Source organism: Syngnathus leptorhynchus, chromosome 11 (assembly GCF_054491065.1).
Source record: "Syngnathus leptorhynchus isolate UIUO chromosome 11, UIUO_Slep, whole genome shotgun sequence".
NCBI lineage: Eukaryota > Metazoa > Chordata > Actinopteri > Syngnathiformes > Syngnathidae > Syngnathus > Syngnathus leptorhynchus.
In genome coordinates this window covers 10,640,755-10,660,622 of record NC_141205.1, presented here as the reverse complement: position 1 = coordinate 10,660,622, position 19,868 = coordinate 10,640,755, and the positions used below count along the sequence as shown (strand labels likewise).

At 41.5% G+C, this 19,868-nt stretch overlaps 2 protein-coding genes and 2 long non-coding RNA genes across 5 annotated transcripts in view; 1 reads left to right on the top strand and 3 right to left on the bottom strand.

Moving 5' to 3' along the window:
- Positions 1 to 10,738, bottom strand: part of kif5ab (kinesin family member 5A, b) — a 40,987-nt gene extending 30,249 nt beyond the window's left edge. The window contains exon 1 of the mRNA XM_085923824.1: positions 10,610 to 10,738. Within this exon, the coding sequence (XP_085779950.1) occupies positions 10,610 to 10,738 (129 nt within the window). The remainder of the gene's footprint in view (positions 1 to 10,609) is intronic.
- Positions 10,739 to 12,043: 1,305 nt separating this feature from the next.
- Positions 12,044 to 18,222, top strand: dctn2 (dynactin 2 (p50)). The gene is made up of 14 exons (XM_085925162.1): positions 12,044 to 12,319; positions 12,601 to 12,669; positions 14,932 to 15,028; positions 15,127 to 15,188; positions 15,321 to 15,419; positions 15,486 to 15,646; positions 15,936 to 16,089; positions 16,296 to 16,361; positions 16,518 to 16,556; positions 16,674 to 16,751; positions 16,888 to 16,959; positions 17,043 to 17,145; positions 17,578 to 17,669; positions 17,816 to 18,222. Exons 1-14 carry the CDS (start codon positions 12,284 to 12,286, stop codon positions 17,900 to 17,902), a joined length of 1,215 nt encoding a protein of 404 aa, XP_085781288.1. The 5' UTR covers positions 12,044 to 12,283; the 3' UTR covers positions 17,903 to 18,222.
- On the bottom strand, positions 14,374 to 16,953 carry LOC147049503 (uncharacterized). Its single transcript, XR_015067649.1, has 3 exons — positions 16,280 to 16,953; positions 15,909 to 16,057; positions 14,374 to 15,674 (listed from the first exon to the last, which is right to left on the bottom strand). It is a non-coding gene; the product is annotated as an uncharacterized LOC147049503 (long non-coding RNA).
- LOC147049501 (uncharacterized) lies at positions 17,254 to 19,343 on the bottom strand. Of its 2 annotated transcripts, XR_015067647.1 has the most exons (5): positions 19,165 to 19,343; positions 18,541 to 18,602; positions 18,353 to 18,436; positions 17,788 to 17,908; positions 17,254 to 17,657 (listed from the first exon to the last, which is right to left on the bottom strand). It is a non-coding gene; the product is annotated as an uncharacterized LOC147049501 (long non-coding RNA). The 2 variants fall into 2 exon arrangements; XR_015067646.1 differs by lacking the exon at positions 18,353 to 18,436 and having other exon boundaries at positions 17,259 to 17,657; positions 19,165 to 19,334.
- Positions 19,344 to 19,868: the final 525 nt, after the last annotated feature.

The following is a 19,868-nucleotide window of genomic DNA, read 5'->3' as shown; positions in this document are numbered from 1 at the left end:
TCTTCCTTTGGCTCATGATATTTTGTTGCATTCTTTTACCAATTTCATTTTAGAACCGGTTTGGGCTTAAACATATCTGGAGTTAATCAGGCTTGGGTTGTGGTTAGTGAAAATGCAATTAAATAAATAATAATAAAAATTCAACCATGTAAAAAATGTGTTTTATGTTGACTTAGATTATCTGTGTCTGATGTTTGCATTTTTTATTGATGGTTTTAAACATAAGCCGTGAAATATAAAAGCACCTAACATGAAACATGAGACGTTTGAGAAAGCAGTGTCAGACACAACAAAGAGCCGTGTAACATTTTCTCCAAAATGAATTCAATGTCGTAATCTGCCTATTTAATAAGGATCACATTTTCCCTCGACTGGAGGTTTCAGAAACCACAGCCTGATCGTTTTATTCTTTTTGCATAATCGCACTGAAGCCATTTTCGAGTCCCACGTGAGAGGAATAATCAATACAATTAAAGAGCATGTCGCTGCCAAAAAGAAAATGCGAGCGGCTGAGGATTTATCAAGCTGGAGAAAGGTGTTTAAAAAGAGAGAGGTGGAACACGTCCAGCACTTGAGCAAGTCTTATTTCAATTGCATTTTGCTGTACTTGAAGGAATTAGGGACAAATGAATAACCCATAATATTGGTCACGATTTCAGTTAAGCACCTTACAAAGTAGGTGAACCATATCTTTGTCGTGGGTTCAATACATTGAGAATTTCCTGCTGCCTGACTTGTTTTCATGTCATTTTGATTCAACACAGAGTCTGCATTGGAGGTCGACAGAAATCAAAGAATATTGTTGACTATTGGAATTGTGAGGATTTCAAATTCAAAAAGTTGAGTCATCGATTGGTCGTTGCATTTCTAAATCTATAAGTCACTGTCTCAATGAAGTTAAAATGCATGTTATGGTATGGGAGTAACTCAGCAAATGAAATCTGTTTACAAGTCATGCATTTTCCATCTTCAGCCACAAAAGGTCACCTTCTAAGGAAAGGCCAACGTGTCATTTGGAACGGGTGACAAATTACCCGAGATCACTTATGCACAAACACGCACACACAAGGGACAATAATATCCTGCAGGTATGGCAAATATATTAGCTTGGAGCTAATTGAGTGACAAAACTATAGGGACTCAACAAAATTTGAGTATGGCCACACAGTATGCAAAAGCATTGGATTGAAAAAAAAATTATCAAGATGGACCAGTCCACTGTGGGAGGAATGTTTCGACAAAAAGCTCTTTCCACTTTTCTCAAGACATATTGCTCAATATTTGAAAGGCTGAGCTAAGCCAGATAAAAAGATTACAGACACCCACACGTGCTGAGGCAGACGAGGAGGTCGCCATTTAAAATTCAGCGCCTCGTCTCCTTGACTGACTCCTGCTTTGCTACGTTAGTCGCCGTTTGTGCGCGTGTCTGCTCTCCTTGAAAAAGTTTGTGCTGCACAAGTTCTACTAAAGTTACCAAGTACAGCAGCAGTCAAAGGGCCTTATGAGTTGCAGTGGCTTCAATCCTGGGACATTGCGACTTTCTCTGAACGTTATATAAGTGGTCATTTGAAAATGTAACCCGACAGATGTTTATATTAAAAAAAAAGTGCTGCATTTATGGGTTTCCTAATTATTGTGAAAAAAAAACATTCTCTCATTTACCGCCAGCCCAAATGGAACTTTGACATCCATAGCTGTCAATGGCAGCCAATGACTCAACATGATTATGCTCTTCACATAAATGACTATCATTTATTATTAATCATAACATAATCCAAATATACCGTTATGCACATTTGTTAGATGAAATCTGTGAGTCAAACTGGTAGCCCTTCGTATTAATTAGTAGAAGAAGTAGCATTCAGTTGTCCTCATTACGACAGAGAGTCAAAATGTATTAGGAGCATATTGTGTTGATTTTTCTCACTAATCTGAGAGCTCCAACGAAGCACAGTTGACTGGCAAACAGCCTTCGGGGTTGGAGTAATGATGATGCATGGTGCTGGGAGGGAAAAAATAAAACTGCTGTTGATTACTCTCGGGATACTTGTGTTCTTTAGTAGTCATGACAGAATGAAAAATGAAATGGGAAAAAATAACACGGTACAACACTGTCCATCAGCATCTGTTGAGATGGATGTGAAAAAAAAAAAAAGTCACAAAAACCTTCTTCTTTTCTGCCTTTGGCATTTAACGCGGTGGAGCTCAGCATCAGTTTGATGATCCTTTCGAGGATTCACCACTTAAAAGTCATCTTGCAAAGATAATTCGTTGTTATCTCGTATTAGCTTTTTTCCCCCCTGCTGATAAGAGAAACGAGTCCATCAGAGAAAAATATAAATAAAAAATGCCGCATAATTCATCAAGACGGGAAATTAGTTGCGGAGCGGACACTAGAACACAAGAATTTGTCATTAACTTTCCACACCGGAAAATTAGCTTTATATTATATGCGACGGTGGAGAGAATAATTAGGAGGCATTCAGTTGAGCGTGACAAGACAAGAAAAAGTTATTTACCAAAGAAGAAAATGAATGGCTCCCAATGCTTCCCACTTGATTACAACCTGAGAAGCCCATGAGGGGGAGGGACTCCATATTGGATGTGGGCACACTGTAAAGCATCTACAATATCGAACGGCTAATGGTTCCACTCTTTACTCTTTCATTCCACGCCGTATATTCACTAGATTAATTCAGTCTATGATAAATGTATAAAAGATGTCGTTAAGTCAGCAAAGAAAAATCAATTTATTGGGGTTTTTTTGTGCTAAGGCCAAAGCAGTATAAGTATTTGTTGCCATCTTGTGGTCTGATGGTCCTAAGGAACTATATTACTGTGAGTTGTGATAAAAGTAGCATAATTTAAAAATTAAATAAAAAATTCAAAGTAATTTTAAAAATGCATGTTGTGTCTTCTTTAAGAAAAGCATCATTCGTACACCACCACGAATTAAATCTGCACAGCAGCAGTGACTAATGCAGGCGATCTATAATGCAAAAAGTGCAAACTGCTCTGTGAAATTTAAACAGCGTGAGCTTGTGGTCCTGTGATCTTGGAGAGATCCATCCTCAACCATGCATGAGCCAAAGGAGGATGCATGCCTCCTGCCATCCTTAGGGAACCCTGCCGATGACCACATCTGACTAGTAATGAATAATGCAGAGTCCATTAAAAGGATGAGGGTAAAATAATAAGCGAATCGCTCATTTCTGGACGCCGTTTAGGTGGTTAGCCGGGGGTATATTGCTGGTGGAGTATTCTAAGAAATAGCCCTGTAGGCTAGAATTGTCAAATTTAGCATTTGGAACATGTCTGCTCTTTTGTTGGAGCCATTGAGCCGTGACTTGAGTTAATTTGGATTATAAAAGGCCCTCGGGGGAGAAGAAAAACAACACGCATGCAATGGGAATTAGCATAAAATGTAAATTAATTGAGAAAAACCCTTACAGGTGAAGTGGAATGGTTGCTTTCACTCCAGGGGGAATTTAAATAAAATATTTACAATGGACAGATAGATATAGACTAATATGGATAGATAATATTAATCCCCATGATTATCTGGCCCCACTTCCATGATCAAAATTCTGCTAGAGTCAAATCATAGCTTAGCCACGACCCTAATGAGGATAAATGATATAGAAAGGTTTATGGATGGATAGATAGCTGAAGGTCAGCTGTGATAGGCGGACCCAAATTATGATAAGTACTATTAGAAAAGAAATGGATGGATCAATAATAATAATAATGATAATAATAATAATCATCACTTCTGTCGCCAAAAGTCACTTAGCTGAAGCTCAACCCACAACCAAAATGAAGATAAGCGATACCAGAAACAATTGGATGGACGGTTCTTGGATAGGATCCAGTTGACACGCGACCTTAATGAGGACAAGCGGATTAGAAGACTGATGATCATTGATCCTCAAAATGAGGTCATGTGCATCATAAAAGGCCAAAAACAAACACGGCATCACTCTATCATAAAATGAATTAACAGAGGAGGTGAGTAGGTACTTTAAAAAAAAAAAAAATGGCACACACTGACTACTTAAATATTCTGCATGCCAACTGAGGGCCGCAGCACATCAGCATCACGAGGGGTGTCGGCTGGGACCACGGATTAAAATAAGTATGCGATAAAAGGTTTTGGAAGGGGGACCAAGACAAATGTTAACGAAAAGCAGGCTTAATTTGGATTTTAGAATGAAAAAAAAAGGCTTGAATTCAGCAGCACTCTCAAGTTTAAGTTCAATACATTGACCTGTGATTAATTAAGACGGCAACGATCCTCACTTGAGCTGCAGAGCTAATGTAGCAGACATGCTACACCAAAATTTTCCGGCACCACCTCAAGGGCACCGCAGTGCACAAACGGTGAAAAGATGCTGCTTTAATGGGCCCTCAAGCCCTTAACCCCACTAGTCATGCCCTCTTCCACCATGCAGGGAGCGATACGGGCAGTGGACTTGTTTACAAAATTGGCACCAGTTTATCTAAGCCTGGCACATGTGCAGGCAGAACGACAGCAAAGATGAGCACGAGAAAAAAGCGGTTGTTGGAAGGCATTGTGATAATACAAGAATATTTAAGTCGAGGATTTCCTGGCAGCTTTTTTAGACTGTAATGTGTGGGACTATTTTTTTATTTGCTACTCAAAAACTATTGAATTTGTGACTCACTGAAATATACACCCACAAATAATTGGTTGCAAAATAATTGAAAAATTGGGTTAAAAAATGCTTGTTGCTGACTTTTCTGGTGAAATAAATAATCCCCCAAAATTGTTGCTCCACCATTTGGATTCAATCCATTGCTTGATGGGTTATAGCAACACCATAGCAGCTATTTAGAATTAAAATCAAGCTAGTGGAACAACTTGAAGCTTCAAACCAAAGCAATTGGCTGGCAACCATTCCAAAGTCACCCGAGATATGCTCCAATCAACCCCAATGAGGACAAGCGGTACCGAAAATGGATCTGTGATTGATCAGCAACTGCTTTCCTCAGCTAGGGAAAAAAAAGTCACCTATAACTTTAATAAGGACAACCAAGCAATCGAAAATGCATGAGTGGATACCCTCTGTGATTGATTGGCAACCATGCCGGGACAGATGTTTGCTCTTTACCTCATGCTCATAATCGTAATAATCACACCCCTGATGGATGGGAACATCTGCTTTAGAAGCAAGATCTGAAGCCAAATGAAAATGGCCGTCGCTAAGCTATGAAATACAGCAAAAATATACAACGGGAGAGTTGTACACGGAGAGAGAGACGGGCCGGAGTCGGATTAGCCGCGATGCCAAGCAACGGCGGTGGCATCCAACAAGAGAAATGAGCTCACGTCTTGACCCGACATCGCAATCCCATTACAGTGTCCTAATTGGATCTGGTGTGTGCTGCGTAGTGAGAGCATTAGAGCACTTTAGTGTGCTCAGAGGAGACCTTCGGACATTCCATTTGGGATTCTGCTCTCGGTTTGCAGATACCACAAGAACATTGGCCGGATGAAATCAGCTTGTACATACATATATTTGCCTTACTACATTGGTGGGTCAACTTTTTTTTGATTGTTTTATATTTGTATAGGCACCACTTTGGGTTGTTTTGCCCCAAAAAAAAAAAAATCCTGGGTTGATCTAATTTTTGATTTAAATCGGGCTGTTTTTAATCCAACATTTTAAGAATGCAGCATTTTTGAGGGTATAAGAAAAAAAATGTGTTTGGTGATTAAAAAAACAACAACAGTGTCAGCTCATCCGCACTATAATGCAACTCCCCCAGGCAGTATTATTCTGCTCTACGCACCACTGGCTACAAAGAGCCATCTCCAGTTGTTAGACTCACAACTTTTATTTCACAACTCCAAAACCACACTATTGCAAACAAATGTGTGCTACTTAGTGGAAACTCCAAGCCACGTATAGCTCGGTCAATTAACATCATTAGTGAACATGCAACCTTTTAAGACTTATATAAGCACACAGGGGAATGGCAGGCAAGGATATTGGTAATCCATAGAATTGTAAATAGTGTGCAGAAAATAGTGGATCAATAATTCTGTACATTAATTGTGGAGCGATCAACACGGTGATCAAATGCAAATTTAAAGGCAAACAACTCAGCAGCAATCTCGCCCTTAAAAACTCTCTGGGAAATGTTCACACTAAAATCTGAAAGATAATACGTGGTGAAGAAAATGGAAATGTGGCCTGTGATTGGCTTGTGACCGGTCAAAGGTGGGGCTCATCTTCTCTCGCCAAGTAAAATAAACTCTGACTAACCCGATAAAATATGGATGAACAGCTGTTGCTAATACATTAGTGTGTTAATGCTATTAAAAGGGATTTTGACACTTTCTCACTTTTTTTAAACCCGTCAGAACAAAACATACAGTATCTGAGAATGTGATTTTATGGATGAATCGTTTTAAGAGGCGGGGCAGACCTCTGGGGGCATTAAGAATAAGCCACTAAATTGAGAATGTAATGGTCCACAGCCACCGCCGATGAACTTCCACAAAGCCGGTGACCTATATTTTAAAAGCGCCACCAGAGTCACACCACAAGTGAAGGTTAAGCGTTGGCCAGCGCTTTCTTTATCTTATAAATTGAGATAGAAAAAAAATGATGCTACTCGACTAACACTCAAGTCAAGCACATCTCTGAAATTAATTCATGAGGGTCCACGACAATCGGCAGGCAAACGAACCATCAAATCATTTCATTTTGCGGCAAAAAGACACCGGAGAATGGTGAGAAGCAGTGACAGTTAAAAGACTGACGGGAAATAACACTCATCTGGGTCCTAAATCTTGCTGTCGTATTTTGCTCCAGGCGTGATGCATGCGATCCATTTTCATAGCGTGTATAGCCACTCGCATGGCGGCGAGAGAGATAGCAATAAATCAACACCGGAAAGTAGAAAAAAATATATATACTATCGAGAAGCGACCATTATTATTTATTCAGCATGGTGCCCATCTCTCCTCACCCCCCTTTTACCGGCATATTACAAGAAGGTCCCCCCCGTGTGATGTCGCATCATTGCAGACAGTGAAATAATGCTGACAGCTGTGTCGCTACACAGCCGAGTGCAGAAAAAACAAAGGCTGAGCCTGAGGGCAGTGTGGCTATTAGAAAGGATGCCATGCACGGGGACCTAAACTAATAATAGAAGCACATTCAGTCCCTTTCTGTCAAACAGGTAGGGCCTAACAAATGGTCGGAATTACTTGTGACACAACTATAACAACTGGGTTCAAATGTTTGGCGACAAAATATAAAGTGTATTTTAAGTTCAGTTTTGCTCAAATCAAATGTGATTTCATCTCGGCTACTTTCTTTTAGTTGTGTTTCTTATACTTTAGTCACCTTATTTCATCGGAAAATTATGAACACCTCTCATTACTGAACTATTGCCGCCATGGACAGAATATTAAATAAATGTCATGGCTGGCGACTGTCAAATCATATTCAATGGTACAACGTAGCGAAAGGTTAGATAGGAAGCCAACAACTCGGATAGCATTTCTTTTCATTGCTGACCTAATGAGACTTGCTGTTTGTCTAGCATATGGAATAGTGTCACTGCTCTTGTCTGGCAGGTTTATTGAAGGAAATAAGAAATGCTGGAATTGAAGTCTGACATAATGTCACATGCACTAGATGGTATTGAAGACATCAATTGAGTCGCATGAACAGGTCATGGCGTGGTTAGGAACTTCGCTATTGAAAAGATAAATTGAAGATCCCTTCAACATATATGTTATTTACCACAACATTAGCTACCTAACCTATAGATCCAATACTTATGGATTCACATGTAGATAACTCCTTCAACTCAACTCGACTTTGGCTGTATGGTCTAAATTGCGGTCTATTTTCTGTCAACAAATTGTCAGGTGCGCTAGGGGCGTGTCATGAAAAATGACCTCGGACCACCAGAATGCAACACAAATTTCTTTCATATATATGTTTAAAATAGGGCGGCTCGGTGGCGCACTGGGTAGCACGTCCGCCTCACAGTTAGGAGGGTGCGGGTCGGATTCCACCTCCGGCCCTCCCTGTGCGGAGTTCGCATGTTCTCCCCGTGTCCGCGTGGGTTTTCTCCGGGCACTCCGGTTTCCTCCCACATCCCCAAAACATGCTTGGTAGGCCGACTGAAGACTCTAAATTGTCCCTAGGTATGAGTGCGAGTTGTTTGTCTCTGTGTGCCCTGTGATTGGCTGGCAACCGGTTCAGGGTGTCCCCCGCCTACTGCCCGATGACGGCTGGGATAGGCTCCAGCAGAAAGCGGTTCAGAAAATGAATGGATGGATGGATGGATGGATGGATGGATGGATGGATGGATGGATGGATATATGTTTAAAATTAGGGAGCAACCGGATAAAATTTCTAGGAGAGGTAAGTGTTGCAGGAATATCCAGGATGACCCTAAAATGTCTGCTTCAAACCTTTTAAGACAGATTTTTGAGTCTTTACTACTCGTCATAGACAGGCGTACCAAAGTTCATGTTGCCAAGTGAAACTGGCTTTGGGGTTGAATCTTTTAAACATGGTGGGGTTATCATATTTAGCTACACTGCATCAGACACCATCCCAAAAAAAACACTTGTCAAGACGACACTGTGAGCATGCCACTAACTGCAATGGTACGTCTCTTATCAGTCAAGCATCACCACTTCCTCATGTTCTCCGAGGCTCCCCATCCTCCCCTTACATGTTCTCCCGTCCACTCCGAGCACAACAACAAGACTCCTCTTCACATCTCCTCCGAGCCTGCTGTCAACAGCTCAGATGACTCTCTTAAGACCTTCTTAAAATCTCCAAGTGAACCAAAAATATGTTGTAATGTGAATTTATTCAAAGCACAAGCATTTGCCTGATTTAATCTGATGGCAGCTGCATGAAACGCACTCGGGAAATTTTCTCTGCAATTATACTGAAGGCTACGAAAGGGAACATGTAGTGTTTTTATTTTTGCACAAGTTGGCATATCTCCCTTGCGCCCCCAAAAGTAATATTACAGCGGAGCCTTGGATTGATTTTTACATAGCAATAAAATACTAAAAGGAAATGTAAGTCATCTGTATCAGAGTCAAACTGCCACCATGATAAAACCATTATTATTAACTTTACAAGCACTATTCTAAAGGCTTAGAATGGGGTTATGCCATTTTTTTCAAAATTTAAAACAGTTCTTTTGTGTTTCAATAAATAATGTGTGACTTCCACATATCAAACTGTGAGTATTCAGTGTTGTCAATTTATTAACAAATCTTTTGTGGTCTTATTTCCCATCCAGACTGCAACTGTGCAAACACACAGCTGGCTAATTTAACAAGATGTCAATATTTTATGCTTCATTAACATAAGGCATAATGTGAAAGTGATTCACAATGCAGTTTAACATTATTGGCATGCAAGTGTAAGAAATAATAATAAGTGGAACGCAAAATTCTTCTTTGTGTTATAACAAGATCAAGAAGTCAAAGAAAAAGCAAAACAGTCACTCCAGCCAAATCTGCTGGGATTGACTCCAGTACAACCAATTGGGGGCATAAAAATTGATGGACGAATGTGTGATGTAAAAAACTGATGACCTGCAGGCTTCATCGGGCTTCTCTTGCCAAACGTTAACTAGGACAGCTGTCAACCACCCATGACCCTAATGAGGACAAGCGCGATAGAAAACAAATGGATAGATGTACTCTTTGATTGGGTCCATGGTGGACCCCGATTCTCTCACCAAAAGTCAACTGGGACTTTTCTCATGTGACTAATAAGAACACGTGGGAAAGAAAAATGGATGGATGTGCCCAATGAGTGAGTAGCAAACAGTCTGAGGTGAAGCGTGCTGTCATCAGGATAGAATCCTACAACACAAATGAGTTATATAGAAAAAGGATGGATGGTTGTTGATTCCAAATATTATGGCTGACGGGTGTAGGTGAGGATGCTGACGGCAATTTTCTGCAGTCTCCACAATCACTTCCTCTCAATCCACACACCAGATGGGTGTGGATTTAGACCACCCATTCAAACAATGACCACATTTACATTTAAACTCCGCCAAAATTCCTCCACCTGCTGCCTGCGTTGTCACATGGGCGGGCAATCCTGAGTTCCATCAACCTCAGGCTTATCTGCTACATATGATTGAACATGTTTGCAGCTTTTTGGGGCTTTTCCATCTATTGCTGCAAATCAGGGTGCATATTCCACTGCTGATTTAAAAAAAAAAAAAAAAAAAACACTCCTCGAATAGAAAAGACAAATGCCGCCACGCGTGTAATCGGGATTCTCGTAAGACTGGCAGCAGCTCATAATTTACAACCGAGCGTTGCAATGTGTCCTCAGTTTGATCATTTCTGACATGAGGCTTTTAAAGTGATTTCACTTATGGTCAGAGCAAAAAAATAAATAAAAATTATACAACATGACATTGCCATTCATCTAGTTTGTGGATTAGAATATTCATTCATGCCTACTTCAGAAGCTCTTAAGATGCCAGAAGTGGTAATTAGCATTAATTGACATAATGACAATAAGGAGACACATTTAATAAGAGAAAAATAGATATATTCATATTAGTAACTCACCCCAAGGAGAACAGTGTCTTCGCTTTGGAACACTGGGATGAACTTATCTCCACGCAGAATTTCCGACCGGTTGAGTGGACGAAAACGACACAGCACCTTGATATTGCATTCTGCATTCCTGTCATCCATTGTTGTGAAAAAAAGGAAGAAAGTACAGTCCCAAAATGTTGTGACAAAACAATAAAAGAATCTTCTTGCAACCTGTTCCCAAGTGGATACTGGCTTATGCACACGCAAGGCAGTGCATTTGCTCGATTGAACTAAGATACTACGAGGGTTGCTTTTTTTATTTTAACGTTCAAAAGCATGGAGGGGAAAAAGAAGAGGGGGTTCAAAAAAGAGAGAAAGAAAGAAAACAACCCAGAGGCTCAATTTGGTGATGAACAGATGGCGGCGTGTTACACTGGGGGAAATAGTACAAACTGGTACGGTCGACAGCGTCTGCAAAAGCAGCATGCTCGCATCTCTCTCTCTCTCTCTCTCTCTCTCTCTCTCTGTGTTTCTGTCTGTCTGTCTTTCTGTCTCTCTCTCTCTCTCTCTCTCTCTCTCTCTCTCTCTCTCTCTCTCTCTCTGTGTTTCTGTCTGTCTTTCTGTCTCTCTCTCTCTCTCTCTCTCTCTCTCTCTCTCTCTGTCTCTCTCTCTCTCTCTCTTGGGGTGGGCGGGGCATCCGACATCCTCTCATCAGCACCACTAGATGAAGAAGAAGCACTCTGACACAGTTTGCCCCACGCTCCCTCCTAAATTGTCCATACTGCCATTGTTGCAGGTTATTTGATAGAAAGGTTCACCGCTAAAAATAGTACAGAAATAAATGTTTTCGACCTAAAGTGGGTCGCCAGGTCAGGTCCTTACAGAACACCTGCATATGAAATGGAACAGAAAAAAAAAACTGCTTTCCTGCTTATATCTGTTGTTGGGAGAGCTGCATGTGTCTCTAATATTTTGGTGCATGCAGCACATGGCCACTGGGAAATGTAAGCAAACTCAATACAAACCATGCAGTTTTTTTTCTGTCAGGGGCTATTCCCACTGTTTCTACAAATAAAGATCTGTTCTACAGAAATTTTTGTGATTAGTATTTTTAAAACTTCAACCTTGTTGAGTTATAATGGACCGAATCCTAATTTGAAAAGGAACAAGACGACAATCTGGCGTCCGACTCCATTGGTTGGTTCGTGTTTTGCTTGGATCTTTAGCGCCACCGCGTGGCTACTTTTGCAAATAGAACATATGAGGGTAAAATGTAACGTCACTCATTTTCAATGGTTAAAAATACGCTGAATTTGACCATTTATAATGACTAGTGATCAAATCTATGTAATATTAAGGCTAATTCAATTCTTTTGTCTTGGCTAAAGTTAAACACTGCGCACGCGCGTAGAGGCTTTTCTGTGCGTTCGATTTCCCAACTAGGATGAGCTGTCTCAGTCGTTTACCCTTTCCGGAGCCTCAACACTACCGCCAACGGGCGAAGGTGTCCCTTAAACCGAACGCACAAACTGTCAGCCGGATCCAACGACCACATCAGCCTGCGAGACGTCTACTACCGCTAGTCGCTCATCTTGGCTGGCCCCTTGATCACCTTTCTGTCATTTTGACCCAGCGAATCGATTATCAACACATTTGGTGTTGTCTTTGGTTTTCTTTCGGTATTACGTTTTGCTTTCACGCACAATGGCTGACCCCAAATATGCAAATCTACCAGGAATTGTAAGTGGCTATTGCTTAGCAAGTTAGCCTAGTTTCGGCTAAGAGACTTGCTCTCGTTAATATTGATCAGCTGTTTTACTAGTGTTATAACTGAGATATAACTGACATTGATGTAAGACTCTACATGTTATATGTTTTACTTGCGGTGCGCTAAAAGCCACCGTAGATGAGTAGTTAAAGTTCCATGGTGCTTGAATAAACCGGGGCGTTGGCCAGGCTAAAAGATGCTGCTAGTCGTGCATTTCGGATCCAATTGTTGTTGTTTTTTGTTCTTTAAATAGGCTTTTAATGAGCCGGATGTGTACGAGACGGGTGACCTACCAGAAGATGACCAGGCTCAATTCGAGTCGGTAAGTCGTTTATTTACGGATAATAATAATAATAATAATAAATCAATTGCGTGTCTGTCAGACCCAATGACGTCATAAAATGGACACGTGCTTATTTTTAGAAAGATTGCATGGTTTGCATTTTAAATATTAACGTTAGGACCAGTGTGAATGGATTTTTAGATTTGTCATAAGGAGTATACTCTCACCTCATTAGCTTTATGTGCCCTGCTATTGACTGGCTTACCAGTCCAGGATGGACCCAAGTCAGCTGCGATGGGCTCATCGTGACCCCCCATTGTGCATTAAAATTCAAATACATTCACGTTGTGTTAGTGTATTTGAAAAAAGAAAAAAAAAATTCTAATGTTTGGACTCCTAACTTGAAGCGTTAGAACCTAATTGGCATTTTCCCCTCCTATGTCGGTCTCCTCCTCCCAATGCCCCTGTTGTTTTGACTTTAATCCACCTCTCCCCGGACCCTAGCTTTTACAAGTAAGATTGACTGTGTTTTATACTCCCAGTGGGCTTCGATGCTGTGCTTTGACTTGCATGATTTTCATAATCATACTTTTCCTATGTGTTGATTTGAAGGGAATTAGGAGACTTAAACTATTTATGTGTTGCTATTTTTAAACGGTTCCAAAAGACGGGATGAACTGCCTGCCTTGCCTGTGTGTTCAAAGAAAGAAGTGTTTGTACTCAAATTGCTTTCCAGCCCCTTTTCTCTCTCTAACTTGTCATGCTGTCGAGCAGCTGCTTCATGGCTAACCTCGCCCTGACTAACTTGGCTGTTTATGGGCGTCCGCATGATCCACGTCTTAATAGCGCCTTATCTTACTATCAGCCTCTTTGCGATTTGACACAAGTACTTTTCAACGCAAACTATATCCAACTATATGAGGTGTGTCAACAAAGTTCCAGGTCTGGTGTTACAAAAGATATTTCAAAGTCAAATGGCACGTTTTCAAAATCAAAGTCTAATAAGTAATCCTCATACACAAGGATTCTTCCAGAACTGTCAGATGTTCAATGCTCGAGTTGGTCCTGTCACCATTTTTATCTTTTCTCATGCGCTAAATGAAGCAAACCTCGCAGGATCGTGCAAATTGATCATGTGGCTCACATTTAAGGGAAAACGAATAGTTTGGATTTGAAACCGTTTTTGAGGCATGATTCCTGGAACTTTTTCTGACACACCTCTCATGGACTATACTTATATGGCGCTTTATCCACTCCCTATTGTCAGGGAAATGTGACAAATGGTTTCAAATTGTGTGGAAATCCTGTAGGATTGCAAAATTCTTAAATATGAATGTGCGTGGGTATGTCGTAGTTGTGACCTGACCAGGCAGAGTGAAAGAGGATCTCTAATGTTACAACCGGGGGAAGCAAGAAAGAACTGGAGGCATCCTAGATGATTCCAGAGTGTTCACTGAAGCATTCACTGCTTTCTTTCTGATCTTCTTTCCCTGATCCCAGTCAGCTACCCTGCTCTTAGTGTGTATGTGTGTGTGTGGATGCATGTGTGATAACCACATTAATACGTGTTGTCTCTCTCTCCCACCCTGCAACTGTTTTATGCTCTTTCTAACTCTCTTTGGAAACCCAAGGAGCTGGTAAGAGCCTGGCTAACCCTCCACAACTCCATCCACCCCCCCCCCCCCCCCCTTGCTCCCACCCCTTCATCAGTGTAACTTTCTGAGTGCCTCGTTTGATATCGTCTTGTCTAACTCTGCAGTTCATCCTCATAATTAGCAACCAGTCGACACTATCGCTTCCTTGTTCCATTCACGTAGTCTCGTCTTGGTCTGCCATAATTTCAGAATGAGTTAAATTTTAGTGGGCCACTGCTTCTTCTTAATCATACTGAAATCACCAAGGAAATCCTGCCACACACTAATCTGCATCATTTTAATTTTGTTATTCATTTATGATCATCGTTTTAAGTTCAAGGGGAAAGTTTAAAGGGATTTTGCTTGCGGTGGTGAAAGTTTCCCCCACCAGTTTACTTTTTTTTTTCTGCTATCTTACATAAAGAGGGTCCTTGGTTTACAAAGTTTTAAAAGGTCCATTTTTAGTTTGGAGACGTAACCCAAAGCAAAAGTCACTGATGCAGAAGCCATAATTACAATGACTGTTCTTTTTAGAAATGCCATAAATATCAAGTATGGTGCCAAATTGCATACCATTTATTGTCTCAAAACATGTCTGGACCCCGGTAAACTGAGGATCCTCTGCACATATATTCGATCTAACTTATTTTGTTGCCCCCGATCACAGGAGGAATTGTGCAGCGACAGTGTGGAGAGAATCGTGGTCAACCCCAATGCCGCTTACGACAAGTTCAAGGACAAGCACGTCAACACCAAAGGCCTGGGTCAGCTTCAACTTGATTATCGGGCCCAAAAAAGTCCACTCATTGATTTCGACTTTGTTTTCACCATCGGCTTGGTCTCCTTGCTTTTGTTTGCACAGACTTCTCAGATAGAATCAGTAAAAGCAGAAGAGTGGGCTACGAGTCTGGAGAATTTGAAATTGTGAGTACATTCAGTCGATCGTTCAATTAAATATTAGAACGACATCGATGTCTGCTCGTCACACGCTTGACTTTCCACGGAAAACTTGCTTTGCAACCATATTCTCTGTGTTCTCGCTGTGTTGCGGCGCAGCTCGGAGAGGGCTGCGGCATCAAGGAAACGCCCCAGCAGAAATACCAGCGCCTGGTCAATGAGATCCAGGAGCTCTGTCAGGAGGTGGACGCCATCCAGGTAGCCTGTGGCGCACTCACAAACCTTCTTACCACTCATTGACGCGACACTGGACTGTGTTGCCAGGCCGCCACAAAGGAAAGCAACGCGGAAGAGCGCCTGACCCCGGTGGTCCTCGCCCAGCAGGCGGCCCAGCTCAAGCAGCATCTAGTTTCCGCTCACCTCGACTCGCTGCTGGGACCGCAGGCGCACATCAACCTAGCGGATCCGGACGGAGCGCTGGCCAGGTGAGCCGCACCACGCTGGTCTCACTGCCTGTTGGGGGAGGAGAATGAAGTCATTACGAGAAAGTAGTGCCACTATTTTTATCCTTTGACTTGTTTTGCGCTCATGGCCCAGATTTTCTTTCATACAAATATTTACTGTAGTATGACTGCGTTAACGTTGGGTAATGACGGGTTACAGGCTTTCCAGATTTAGATACAAATTAAATTTACGTTGCCATCTTAGAAGTTAAATGGAAGAACCCCCCCCCCCCCCCCCCTTTACACCATTTGGATGCATCTGGTTCCTCAGGCGCCTGCTCACACAGCTCGAGGTGGCCAAGGGCAGTCGCGGCTGCTCGGCTGGAGACAGTAAGGCGCCAGCGGCGACCAAGGGCCCAGATGGAGTGGTCCTCTATGAGCTGCACAGCAGACCTGAGCAAGAAAAGTTCAATGAGTCTGCTAAGGTAAAATAAAAATATATAGTACTGTTAAACCCCAGTTTATCATTCAGGATGTGTTTCTAGAAAACCTGAAATAGAAAGACCATAAAGAACATTTATTCACCATTATTAAAGCACAGTATCTTAATAAGACAGGCCACCCCGTGCACGCTGAACTGCCGGAGTCAAAACGATGACCGTGTAATTGCACTACCTTGTTCTCTCGGTAGATGGCAGAAATGGAGAAGCGGCTGGCAGACTTGGAGATGGCTGTTGGCTCAGCATCAGACAAACAGGTACAGGCACAAATTACATGGGTCTGCTTCCTTCTCTTCAGACGACACAGATATGCAGTGTGTTTACGCTCCTGTTGCTATGGAAACATAATCTCCCACCTTGATTTCTTTGACTGTGTTTAACCTACGCCGTTGTCCTTGGCGCTTCCACCGCAGGGTCCTCTGAACGCCGGCATGCAAGGAGTCAGTCTGACAGTGAGTCGTCTACTCAATGACGTTGTCACCGCAATCCATAGCCAAAGAACAAGGTCACGCTTTCGAGATGACATCATTTCCTGTCTCTTCTTAAGTGCGAGTGTTTTGTTGCTTCAGGATACTTTGGAACTCCTTCAGGCCAGGGTCAGCGCACTGGACTCGGCTACTTTGGATCAAGTGGAGGCCAGGCTGCAGGTAGGTGTGCAAACTTTGGTGAATAGGAGGGCCAGGTCATTTTAGTCTTTGTTTCATCTGAGTCAATGTACATTTGCCACCTTTTATATCATCTATATTACATATGGACGTGACACGGCGGATTTCTGCATTTTAGAGTGTGCTCGGGAAGATGAACGAAATCGCCAAACACAAAACAGCCATCGAGGACGCCGACACACAAAACAAGGTTTTACCGCGCTTGACTTTCAGTTTACTGGCTTGTATGTCAAGGTTGTCTTGTTCTTTTGTTAAGCTTTAATATGTTTGCAGCTGTCGCAGTTGTATGACGCGGTGCAGAAGTGGGAGGCCATGTCCACCTCCGTACCTCAGGTGGTCCAGAGGCTGGTGACAGTCAAGGAGCTACACGAGCAAGGTGACAAACTTGCAAAACTCAACAAGACGTGCAATATTGCCTACAAGTCGGCGCAGTGTTGCTCGGAACCACATTACCCGTGGGAGCTCACTGACGAGGGCGTATTTAGGTTAGCGGGGGAGGAACGAATGGTTGGAAAGGCGAAGGAATGTCATCATCGTGTGTAAACTGAGTGTAACACTTGAGAACGGGATGATTATATCACGTTTTCTTTAATATTCATCAGACCGGGAGTAGATTTAGTCATTGCTATTTTGTCATCATGGATTTTTCTTGCAAGTCTTGAGCTGATTTTATTTCAATCGGGATGATCACACGACACTTTTGTATTTTTTTACGCAAGTCATGCAAAAGTCCAATGTTCCATAATATCATTCCTTTCCGGAAGATTTTAAGGTGAACAGTTTGTGTCTGTACCGGTGTGTCTTACAGCTATGCAGTTTGGCCAACTTCTCACACATCTGGACACCACTCAGCAGATGATCAACAACTCTCTGAAGGACAACAACACCCTGCTGACACAGGTAAGGTTCATCATCTACATGTACCCATTGGTCATTGGAAGACAGCGCAACTTTCAAAATGGGATTTCAAGTATTGATGGTACAATTATCCTGTCAGATCTAAAAATAAAAAAATCACCTCAAATACATCTTCTTCCCCATGTCAGGTCCAGCAGACAATGAAGGAAAACCTGGTGGCCATAGAGGAGAACTTCGCCACACTCGACCAGAGGATGAAAAAGGTGTCCAAATAAATAAACCTGGACAAAAAAATACAAGAAAAAAAAAAAAAAAGCGTTTGGTCATGAACATGGACGAATGAGACTTCCACATTGACGCTTGGCCGTCCAACCTCCCTTCCTACTACTGCTCTCTTCGTCCACCTATGCCTTCTTCACTAAGTGGAATGTTGGGAAAGATTGACAAAATAAGACCAAAATTCTTCAAGGTAATTCAATTGACTAGTAGAATTGAAGATTCAAGACGAGACTGGATTTGTATTGTTCAATGAAATGGCTCACAGGATACCTTAGACATGTCTAATAAACTGTGGCCTCTGATGGAAAACTGTAAATATGCCGACATTACCTTGTTTGTTTGCTTGCGCTCAGTCCGTCACTTGTATTTATATTACGACCGGGAGGCACACACCGTTAATCTGCTTTACCGTTGTCTAAAATTCAACAGAATATGATCAATAAAACCTGAACTCGGTCGGCTGTTTAGGTATTGTTTGGAGTTCTTTCAACTGTTATACTTGTCGGGAACCAGTAGGTGGCAGCATATTACTGTGGAAAGGACACAAAGCATTTATGGAGGAAAAACATCCGTACATAAGTTTTTTTTTTTTTTGCTATAGCTTGTTTTGATCAAGGAAGAAAGTCAAACCTACGGGATATTCCACAGCCGGTGTAGCGAAAGAAGGGCGTGTCCTCACTGAACAACAGCGACCATCTGCACTCAATTAAATCACAACACAGCACTGTTACTGTCAAGTTTAAGAGGAGAAGGAAGACTGATGATAATGACGTTGAATGAATCTCGTTGAGGAGTGGGCGTCAGTAATCGCTCACTTCACAATGGGACATTGTTCACAGGCTGTCTCCTTAAAATCAATATTAATGTTACCTTTACACAATTTTCTAATCAAATGTTGTCGAAAAGCAAGCAAAATTCAACCTTTTATACTTTAATCCCCTCAGAAAAATCTTCAAAAAAGACTAAACGAAAGCTTTGCATTTACCAGGCTCTAATTAATTAACAATGGTATTATTTTTTTCATAAATCCACATTCAAATGTTTTTGGAAAAACATGCATTCAAAAATGCCCGTGCTTTCTTGACAGTGGCCATAAAATTGAACCTTGTGGAACTCCAAAAGAATTAAATTGTACATCAAGGTCACCCTACTTACTTTTTAAAAACGCTTTGAAAGTAATTTAGTCAGGTCTCATTTTTATATTCTTGCTTTCCAACATGCAACATAAATAAATACAAATGAAAAGAACAGCTCTTACTTTTACTTTGTGAGACCATGTTCGATTTTAAGCTTTATTCTATCATCACATTAGCAGCCGTCTCGCGTTTGAGCCGGGATGCTTTCCGACAGCTGCGTGCGCGCGCGTGCGTGCGCGCGGCGTGCGTGCGTGTGTGTGTATAGTGGAGTGAGCTGACTGGGTGTGGCGCGAGTCTTGACCGAGGCAGTGGTGGTTGCTCGGATGGAAACAGGAAACTTGCTGCAATGCAGGAAAAACCTCGAACTGATCAAAACAATACCCATCAAACATCGCTCAACTTCGGAGGGTCCGTGGCACTGTTTTTCACTTTATTTTTTATGACATAATAAACTACCACACTTATTTTTATATTAGTACGTTTTAAAATGTTTCAAATTAAAATAAACCAAACAAACAAAAACTATACTTTTATGCATGGACTATCACAACAATATTTGAAAAAAAAATGTTTTATAAGAGTTTGATCCTGGAACGGATGAATTAACATGACAGCATTCAATTTCTGAGTTTCCACAAGATGGTTTTCTGTTATACTTTACTCACCTGAAAGTTTTTTGCCATGTTAGAATGTGACAACTTTACACATAAGGTTTTGTTAAGCGTTTGACCTTAAAACAGTTATGGCACAACTGTGTTAGTTTTCTTAGAAAATGTTATATTTTCATATAGTTTTGTTCAACGGCATCAGAGTTAATGTCAATACT